The following is a 10,587-nucleotide window of genomic DNA, read 5'->3' as shown; positions in this document are numbered from 1 at the left end:
TAAACGGCTTGACCGATTTTAAAGAGTAATTTGATGTCAATGACCGTAGTAATTAGACCATTACTATCTTATGTTAACCCAGATTTGTATGCGGGTTATTATATTCTAAAATAGTTTTTTTTTTTCAAGAATTCAAGCAATGGATAATAACAGCCAGCATTATGGTTACTCACGTCAATATTTACAGGCTTAAAAATAAACGCGGTATAAAGTTAAACTTAGGAATATACTTAGTATAAGCAAAATTTGTGCTATATATAATATTTTGTTGAGTTTTTTAAAGTATTTGTGCCTAAACATAAAAAATAAACTACTATTAAGGGTTCACTCGGTAGTAACTAAGTTTTACCTGGTTGGCTGAACGTCAAAAGCCCTTTGTCCGACCTCTTAAAAAGTTAACTTCTAGGTACTCAAGGCCTGCTGGTCAGTAAGGGAAACCTTGACTTGGGCCGTCACGGTACCATGGTTTATAAAAGAATTTACCGGGTATGTAACAATTATTCTCATGTTTCCTTCTTAAAAAATCAATTTGATGGAAATTTCTGTTCGTTAATTCGTTTAACAAAATTCTTGTCTCTACATTTACTCTACGTTATATTCCGCACTTAACAGTCCAGTCATAATTAGAATTGCATTTATTAAATGAATTAACGTGCGGTATCGAGCAAAAAATATCAATTGTCCTTTGTTGTCGTTTAATTACTAAATTAAAACAAGGGCTTATTATTTAGAACCACGCCCGCCGGCTACATCGGACTTTTCATTTGCCGCCATTATGCGTTTACTATAAAAATAATAATTACAGATAATTAAAACTACTAAATTGCAAACTTAAGGATGCGATTTGAATATCAAGTGATATGCGAAAATGATTCTTAAATACAAAGGTCAATAAGGGGTGAGTTGCGAAGCTTAACAGCATAAAAAAGTTTGTATGAGACTATATCAAGGCAAAACTACGCTAAGTAGTAGCAGTTGTGCTCGAGGCGTCGTGGGAGTTGGTCATATACACGACCAGGCAAAAGACGCTGCCGTTAATTTTTTTGTGTTGTGATTATTTTTATTTAAGGATTGTGTGAAATGCAGTGGTTTCTGGCTGTTTTACTATGTTCGGCTACGCTTGCGGTAGGAAGCGGTGAGTGAATACTGTTTGTTCAATTTAACGGTTTCTTGTAGGGATATAGGTACCGTTGCTGTCGCGAATAAAACGCAAGACGTTTATCGCTTTTTTTCATAAAAACTTAACGGTTTAGCTTTAGCACACAAATTCGAGATAAGTTTTATTTAAATTACTCAAATGACTGGCTGATTTTATAATTACTTGGCTGCGATTAAATGAAAAATAATGTCACTTAACATCTGAATGTTATTGGACCTTTACAATATGAAAGTACATAATTAAGTAAACTTGTTTAAAAATGTCTGTTCATCATTCAATCACGTTTCTGAAAGTTCCCCTCATCTTACAAGAAAAAAATTACAACAAAAAAGGAAAAAGATTTGTACCCCATACCGACGTTTTTGTACAATTGTTTCAGGAGTGAAAATTAGTTGTATCTGTTCAGATCCCTGAGGTTACAAGACTTACGTAATTTCAGCTAGATTGTCGTTATTTGTTAATTCCTTACTTCCATAAAGATACTTACTTAAAATTATAAATGGGTACATTAAAAAAATAATTAAAAATGCAGTCTGTCTGTTGTTACCTGATAACGTAGCTTTTTATTGATAAAAGAATTTTTGAAAACGGCTCAGTAGTTTTTGAGTTATTTCATTACATACAAAAATACAAATCTTTCATCTTTATAAATTAGTATAAGCAAAGTTTCGATAGATGGATTAATGTTACTACGAATGCCGTTTCTCCAAAACGGCTTTACTGATCTCGATGAAATTTGACACAGACGTACAACGTAGTCAGAAAGACACAAGCTACAGAGCTTTTAAATCCGCGCAGTCAAAGTCGCGGGTAAAAACTAGTTTAAAAACGTTTTCATATAAAATTAAATATAAAAAAACAATAGGTTAAAAGTATTTTGTCAAGCTTGATGTACTTTAGCAAGGTGTTATAGATAACATGTTATTTGTTGAATAAAAAAAAGTTGTTATCAAGTACCGTTAACTGACCGATACTTTTGGCGCCACCTTTGCTTATGAACGCTTCATTGATAAACAATTTATACAAATAATTTTATTGACATAAAACTCAAGATAATATCGACGCGTCACAATTAACAAGCGGGTGTTCCCGCGATTTTTGTGGAACGTGCAGGCAAAAGAACAAGAAACTGACATGATGCTAAGTCAGTTGATACCTCTTCTTACCATTTTATATTAAGAAAACAATGCAGAGAAAAAAGTATTTGGTCAGGGCGTTAATGATCTAGAAACGGCACTGGCCAGCGACTCCGTCCCCGTGGAAAAAAAACTAAAGTAAGCGTATGCGTTTTTCCAGACTACGTTCTACAGCTACGCCAAATTTTATCCAAATCCGTGCAGACGTTTAGGCTACAAATTCTAACAAACATCCATCCATTCTAAACTTTTGCATTTATAATATTAGGATGATGGTTACGGGCACTGGTCCATCTCATAGGGGATATGGTCCTCGAGGCTGACTTTTAAAATATTCATATTTAAATGACGACTTTTAAACTCGATTAAACGAATTCGAACCTAACGTGGAAGAATGATCTCATTTAGCAGTACACTATGTGAATTATTAATGTATGGAAATTGCATGCAACTAAATTTACATACAATCGAATTACGAATATTCTAACAAACATGTGTGAAGAAATAAGATATATGTAGCAACAAATACAAAAATAAAATACTTAAAAAAGAAAAGTTGTATATTTCAAGCATATTTGACTTAAAATAACTATATAGCTGTCGACTTATCCAGAAAAATATTTTTTTTTGGTTAAGAGATGCTGATTTGAAAGAACCGTTAGCGTCTAGCAACAAAATGATAGCACCTGTGCCGGATGGTGCAAATTTTTTACAACACCACGCCCAAGTCCGTTTTTACTCTATGTTTGATTTTCACGCGAAGAGAGAGAGAGAGAGAATAAACGACGGTTTTGCATCGGTTTACAAATTGTATAGATAGTTGGGACATAATACAATAAGTAATCGTATTTTTGGTATGATTTTGGTATATCAGAAGGCGGGAATTTCCTAACATGTTTGAAGCGGCAGTGATGTAACTAGGAGAACGTTAGTTAAGAGTGTGGTACACCGGTGGAGGTAGACCTAGAAAGAGATGGATAGATTGCGTGAAAGGTGACATGATCAAAAAGGGAGTGACTGAGATGACGAATGATAAGATATGTGGAGGACAAAAACCTGTCGCGTCAACCCTACGGTAGTAGGATAAGGTGGGTGATGATGTTTAAAGCAGCAGAGATTTTTCTACTCTTTCAGTAGCAGGTGTAACACCCCGGAGATAAAACTATAATTACTATGGTCTATATATTTCATATTCGCACTGTAAGTGAGATAGGTACCAGCTCTTTTAGACCTGCTTTCGCATTCAACATGTTACAATAGTTTTTTGGAGAAAAGTAATGATTTCTAACGTGTTACATTATTATTACGAACAGGACAGACAGGGTAATAACTTCGTCCTTTCAACAAACTAATAATAAACGAGGAAAAACTCTTGATTCTCACGACCAGCCGCCTAATTGACTGTTGCGCCAATCTAATTGTCGTTGATCATTAAAATTATCTTTAAAAGATGTCATCATTATAAAATAAAAAAAAATTGAAGGCTGACTATTGTATGGATCTAAACTATTAAATGTAATTCCGTAACATTGTATTAATCTAACTAATATTATAAATGCGAAAGTTTAGATGGATTAATGGATATTTGTTAGAGTTTGTAGCCTAAATGTATGAACAGATCTCGATGAAATTTGGCATAGATATAGAAGCAATGCTGGAAGAGCACATACTAACTTTTGTTTATATTATACGCGAACGTAGTCGCTGGCAATAGCTAGTAATTGTACAAATTGCAATCACTGCCAGAGTACTATTAGGATTTTCGTTTTTACTGTGTTTGTAACACTGAAAATTTTAAACAAATTCTTCAGACAGAGCACCTTAAAGTGTTGCCATTTCAAGCACTTTATTTAAAATGTTTCACTTTTTTTTAATTATAATCTTGGTGACTTCAATGACAGTATTATTTACATGCATCACGGGGATGTGACATCATGAGATAGCGAGAGGTCGCAGCTGGATGAATGAAACGCGACCCCTGACCGATGATAACGAAATGACGTATCCGCCGAATCAAAGCACGCGTTTGCCGCCATTACACTGACGCATGTTTTTTTTACAAAGACAAAAGTTTTAATTGTTATGCCACTGTTTTAATGATTTGTGTTTATATTCTTAAATTTAAAAAGAAACCATTGTTAAATGATGGTTACGAGTTTTTTTATATCATAAGGTGGCAAACGAGCAAGCGGCCGCCTTAAACCGCCACAATGGCGAAGCCACCACTGGTCATAGACATCCGCAATAGCGAATGCGTACACTTGCGTTGCCTACACTTAATCAACGGAGAAAGTAACACCACACTCATCAGACGAATCGCGGAATTGCTCCCACTTCAAGACTGTTTTCTGTGTGGTCGTAGTATTACACCGAGAGAGCCAACCTATTCGTGCTAAGATATTAAAGCGGGCTCTATCACTGTTAAAACAGGCTTTGCCATTGTAGTATTCAGCTTTTACATAGTTTCCGTACAATAACCACGATCATTAACGTAAACAAAAGTTTTCTCACCAAAAGACTTTGAAACGTGCATTGTTGCAATGTAAAAGCCCGTGACTCACCCGGTACAATGGGCGTGAAGGAAAAGCGAAAATATCAGGTATCCAAAGCTGATTCATCGGAAGCACGTAACGTTTAGAAACAATATTGATTTATGCAACACTTTCCAAAAGAAATGTATAGAAAGTAATGCCAAAAACCTCCATTTCATCGACGGCCAATGTCAGTGAATACGGAATCGAGTATTTTCATGTCTTTATTATCATCAACTTACTGTACGTCGCTACTAAGGAGCTCCAGGCCTACCCTAAATTAGGGGTGACTAGACCATGGTCAACCACGCTGGCCGAGTGCGGGTTGACATCACACATTAGATATGAATTTCTTCGCCGATATGTGCAGGTTGCATTACGATGTTTTCTTTCACCGTAAGACCGTCGGGTAAATTATGTACATATGAAATTCAAAAAAATCGAAAATAAAATTGGTATATGGCGGGATTCGAATCCGATACCTGTAGATTTCAAGTCAAGTGCAAACCCCTAAGCCACCGACGAACTATAGAGCACCATTTCATGTCTTATGTGCCAAATAGGTGAGGCAAATTCACCTGACATTGACATGTACAGTCGCCAACAGCGTGTGTATAATTTATTATTGTTCGGTATGTAATAATTAAAATGTTATTATGAACTTCAACCCGCCTATATTAATTATGTACAGGAATCGGTTTGCGTAGTTGATAAGAGTATAAGCTCATGATTTCGTGTAAATATACCTAAACTCTTGTTTTCTTGTGACACGTGTTCGCACATTACGGTTCATTAGTTCGTGGTTCACTGGACATTATTATTTGCTCATATTTAATCAGTTATTTTCTATTGTTGATTAATCTTTTTAGTATAAAAGCTGTAAAGTAGTTGTATCAAGAATTTCCAAAGAAATAATTATATAGTTTTTATCTCCTTTAGACATTTTGGCTAACTTTTACGTACGCTGTATAACAGGGATCACTTACTGGTACATTTACCTTAATCTTCCTGCTTATATTATATATGCGAAAGTTTAGATTGATGGATGTTCGTTAGAGTTTGTAGCCTAAAAACGGCTTAACGGATCTAAGTGAAAGACATGGTCATCAACGCAAACACATCATCTTTCCGAAATCTGGAATTTTTCTTTTGATATTACAAACAGACACTCCAATTTGTATATCGATATAGACTAAATAAGTATGTCGGAGTAAAGAACGGTTTATAGAATTCAATTCCGAAGGCAGATCATATACACGGTAACGATCGACGATATAAATAACAATCGCGTAACATTAGCAACACCATTTTTAGTTAACCAACACCTTAAATGAAAACTGCTTAACATAATCTAATCGGATGCAATTTACAGAGATTGATTTTCGACCGACTTCCCAAAAGAAGTAGGTACTCGATTCGTCTGTGTGTGTTTTTTTTACAACAAAAGCATCATACCACAATTCAATGACAACTGTCACAGTCATTCGATCGCCACCTTGAAATCTATCATGTCAGATACACATACGGCCAGTACTAAAAATTATTAGTTGCCAGTTGCTTTAATCGTTTAAAAAGTATCAATAATTTCGCGCCGTTAAGTAATAAAGATATGTGTGTTAAATAAATTATTGGATTTATACACAACAAGGTAAAAGTATTTCTTAATAAAAAAGATAAAAAGGATCCGGATACATGATACGATGTTGATCCACTTGCTGGCAGGGACATTGAAGGCTATTGCCCCCGGCCTTAGACCACCGGCCGGTAGATCAGGTATCTATACTGTACACTTGATGCCAATAATAACGACACGCTTTTTATAAATTAAAAAAATAAAACAAATTTCAATTTTACTCAAGCTTAATAACTAACTTTCGCCTGTGACTCCGTCCAGAATTAAAAGAACAAAAGAAAGTATATGTGTTCATTCAGACTACATCTATGCCTTTCATCGAGATCCTTTCAGCAGTTTAGGCTACAAACTCTTACGATCATCCATCTAAACTATCGCATTTATATTATCAAGAAACTAATAAGATTCAAAAGTCATTGGAGCAAAGTTTATTCACGACATTTTATCTTTAAAAGAAAGGCAGTGCATAATCACAACAATCGTTACAGCTACGCTATATTGTCAACTGTAATGCAATATACTTGATGACCCTAATTTAACACGAGAAGTGTACAGTAAACAACATAAACATTGAGTGTTCTCGGATTACCGTTATCCGCTCGAGAACTCGTTCCGTACGGCAAACCTGACACTTTGCATATTACAGATCCTGATTACACTTCTTGTTATTATATGGAGACATCTATACTAATATTATAAATATTGTAAAGAGGTAAAAGGTTTACTTTATAATATTAGTTTCTTCGTTTCGTTTTATTTTTATAAGAGAAGGGAGCAAACGAGCGGCGGGAACACAGAGGTGGTCAACGACGCCCATGGACATCCGCAATACCAGAGGAACTACAGATGCGTTGCCGGCCTTTTAGGAAATTGTAGGCTCGCTTCTTTAAGAACCCTAATTCGTATTGGTTTTGACATACCGTTCCACAACGCGGCTGTGCGGGGCAGAAAGTTCCGCGAAAACCGCACGGTTGTGGAATGCAGGCCACCGACATGGTGAGGATGGTACCTGGCAGTCTGTAGTGTCATCCGATGACGAAACTCGGCGGCAGGAATTGTTTCAGACAGCTCCTTGGAGCACTCCCCGTGGTAAATACGATAAAAGTAGCAGAGGGAACTGACGTCCCTCCGTCAGGCCAGAGGATCTAGCCGATCGGTAAGAGCTCGGTCGTTGACGATTTAAGCCACACTCCGTTGTATGCGGTCAAATAGAAGAAGCCGATATTGGGATGCTCCCGCCCATAAATGCGTGCAGTACTCCATCTGGGGCCGAACTTGCGCCTTGTAGAGTTGAAGGCGGTGGCCCGTCTGGAAGTACTGCTACAAAATAACTCGAAAATTACTGAACTGATTTCAAAAATACGACATAATATCCAAAAATATGACTAGTAAAAAATCAGTTTTTTTTTCTACAAAAAAACTCCGTCGAATTAAGGGTTAAAGTACATTGAAATAATTGGTATAATATTCTAGACAAAACACCAAGAAAGAATTCTACGTATTCAGTTTTCCGAGAATGAGTCGTAACTAACCTAAACTTGGAGTAGACATGAAAAAAACCCTCCGATCATTCAACTTATGAATGAAAGTTATAAGTTAAAAAGAATTATAACCAACTAGATTCAGAAATCTAAATATAATACAAGAGGAATGTAAGGTTCAGTAATAAATTAAGACGGTTAAATAGATCCGCCGACATGAATGGAATCGTGATCCCATTTTGGCTGCAAATGTTTACACTATTGTTAAATACGGGGGTGTAGAAAAACTGTATCGGTATGCTTTTAATGTATACAAACAAACGTAGGAATTTGCTTTTACTACCCGCATTAAACATTCAGATATATCTATGAAGATATTTTTGCTGTAAAATATAGTATTTTATGTAAATGTTTTTTGTCCTATAAGAGGGTAATGTTTTTCAGGCGTTTGTTAGTTGATTTCATTAAGACGGCTTGCAGCCTAAACAATTGAATTTTGACAAAAAAATGACACCTCATTCGACTTATTCTTCGGAGTGTCTTAAGGTATATTACTAGCTGCCGCCCGCGACTCCGTCGGCGTGGTATTAATAAAAACAAAAGAAAGTATCCTATGTGTTCTTCAACACTAACCTCTACATCTATGCCAAATTTCATTAGGATCCGTTCAGACTTTTAGGCTATAAACTCTAACAAACATCCATCCACCCATCCAAACTTTCACATTTAGAATATTAGTATAAGTATTTATATGTATGCTATATAGCCGCAAAAAACTCACACTTCAACTTAGAAATAAAATTCTACGGAGAGTTGTACCAAGTTGGAATCCCACTCGCTATGGCTTATTTGTTCATCGCAGAATGAAAGCTTTTAATATTTGTACTATTGAACTTAAACATATTAGAGCTTTGATAATGCGCAACAAAAACAATTCACAAGAAAAGCTTAGACGTTCATTAGTATTGTTTGCAAGCGATAAAAGTTTTACAATACTCAATTAATGTAATTATTTAAGTAGTGCAGTTCGATTAATTTTCCTCATTCGTTGTTTATACATCGTTAGCTCATTCATAATTAATGAATGGTTCTTATTTCTTAGAAAATGTTATCGCAATAAATTATTTCTTATTTTTAAAAAATTCCAGCCGTCGGAAAATCTAATCTATGTTTTGCGAACTGTCGCCCGCAAACTTCGTCAGCGCAAAGGACCATCCGTTACGCAATTTTGAGGAAAAAAATATGCCTATCCATGTCAGCTACCCTCCAGTGAAAGTCCCGTCAAAATCGAGCCAGTCGTTTCGGGGATCACCCGGAACAAACGCAGTTTGCGGACAAACAGACATACCGACAAACAAAAAAAATGCGATTTTCGTTATCAGCAACGCAAATAAATCTTCCCAAAATCTGGAATTTTCCTTTTTATATTACAAAGAGACACTCCAATTTTATTATATGTATTTCTACCATATATAAATACTAGCTGTTCGCGTGCGGCTTCATCCGCATGAAATTATAAATTTATTGTTTGCATTTGTCAAATTCTCAATTGCAAATGTCAAAATATAAATTACCTTACTATGGCAATCTTGCTTCATTGATGTTGGCAGCAACTTATGGTCTCTTTCCCACATTAGGGTTTTTATCCAAAATATTTACCCTCTCAGTTTAATGGCTTTAAAATATATAGCCTAAAGCGTGACGTAAGTGTAGGGCATTTTATTAAAAGAAATATTCAAAAACATGCTGTAATTGCTGAGATCTTAGGCAACAAAGAAGTGTGTGTTTACGCTTTATTATAATACTCGTAGTATAGATATAAATGTACCAACAAACTAACAATGGGTTAGTTCTAAAGCAGAATAATAATAAATTTTGTATGCTTAGTAAGTAGTTACAAATATTTGGTACAGAATGAAGAAAATCACTTAAAATGTTTAAAATGACAAAGTCATTTATATTTTTAAAAGGCACCTTCAATCAATCGTTATTCTTGGTCGGGAATTGGTAAATTTTGTGTTTATTTACCTCATATTAATGAAGGGTTTTCCCGTAGTATTACACTTTTCCTCATGTAAGGTATGCAATTTAATTTATTTGTCATTCTGAATGATCGAGTAAGGAAATGCGTGTTGAGGATGTCAACACTTCCGTAGTTTTTGACAATTTAAGTGGAAGTTCATCTTATTTTATTATGCTTTTGTTGTTTATAAGTTTATTTAAGGACTGATATGCTTACGTAGTATTTAAAAGTAAAACGTGATATGCGTATTTTTTGGTATCTCTTCGGAGAAAATAATTGCATTTCGTCCTTACCAACAATATTGTGTTGTAAATTAACAGTTGAACGATTAAGTTACTAAGCGTCATTAGGTTTTACAAATTCCATGAGGCCCTTTCAACCATGCATAAGGTGTTTAAAACATCTTTTCACGTCAAAACAATGATTTCGTGTTAAAAATTTGACATTTCCTATCGAAGTAGCCTTCTGGTGTGTAGTTATTAAGCCAATTGTTTGACGCTAATAATAGAACTGCAATAATTGCGAGGGTTAAAGGGCAACTCGAGGATCGAACGACCGAATGCCGCGCGCCCGAAACGCCTCGCATCACTTTCGGCGGGACGTGTTTCCGAATTGTCGGGAAAT

General features: G+C 35.4%; 1 protein-coding gene across 2 annotated transcripts in view; it reads left to right on the top strand.

Moving 5' to 3' along the window:
* Positions 1-960: 960 nt before the first annotated feature.
* LOC106102878 overlaps positions 961-10,587 on the top strand; it is a 21,155-nt gene continuing 11,528 nt past the window's right edge. The window contains exon 1 of one of the 2 annotated variants that reach the window (XM_013282476.1): positions 961-1,135. In XM_013282476.1, the coding sequence (XP_013137930.1) occupies positions 1,081-1,135 (55 nt within the window). In that variant the 5' untranslated portion in view covers positions 961-1,080. The remainder of the gene's footprint in view (positions 1,136-10,587) is intronic. The other variant, XM_013282477.1, reaches the window with a different exon arrangement.

Source organism: Papilio polytes, unplaced genomic scaffold (genome assembly GCF_000836215.1).
Source record: "Papilio polytes unplaced genomic scaffold, Ppol_1.0 DF823901.1, whole genome shotgun sequence".
NCBI lineage: Eukaryota > Metazoa > Arthropoda > Insecta > Lepidoptera > Papilionidae > Papilio > Papilio polytes.
The sequence above is the reverse complement of the archived record's forward strand: the minus strand, read 5'-3'. Positions and strand labels throughout refer to the sequence as shown.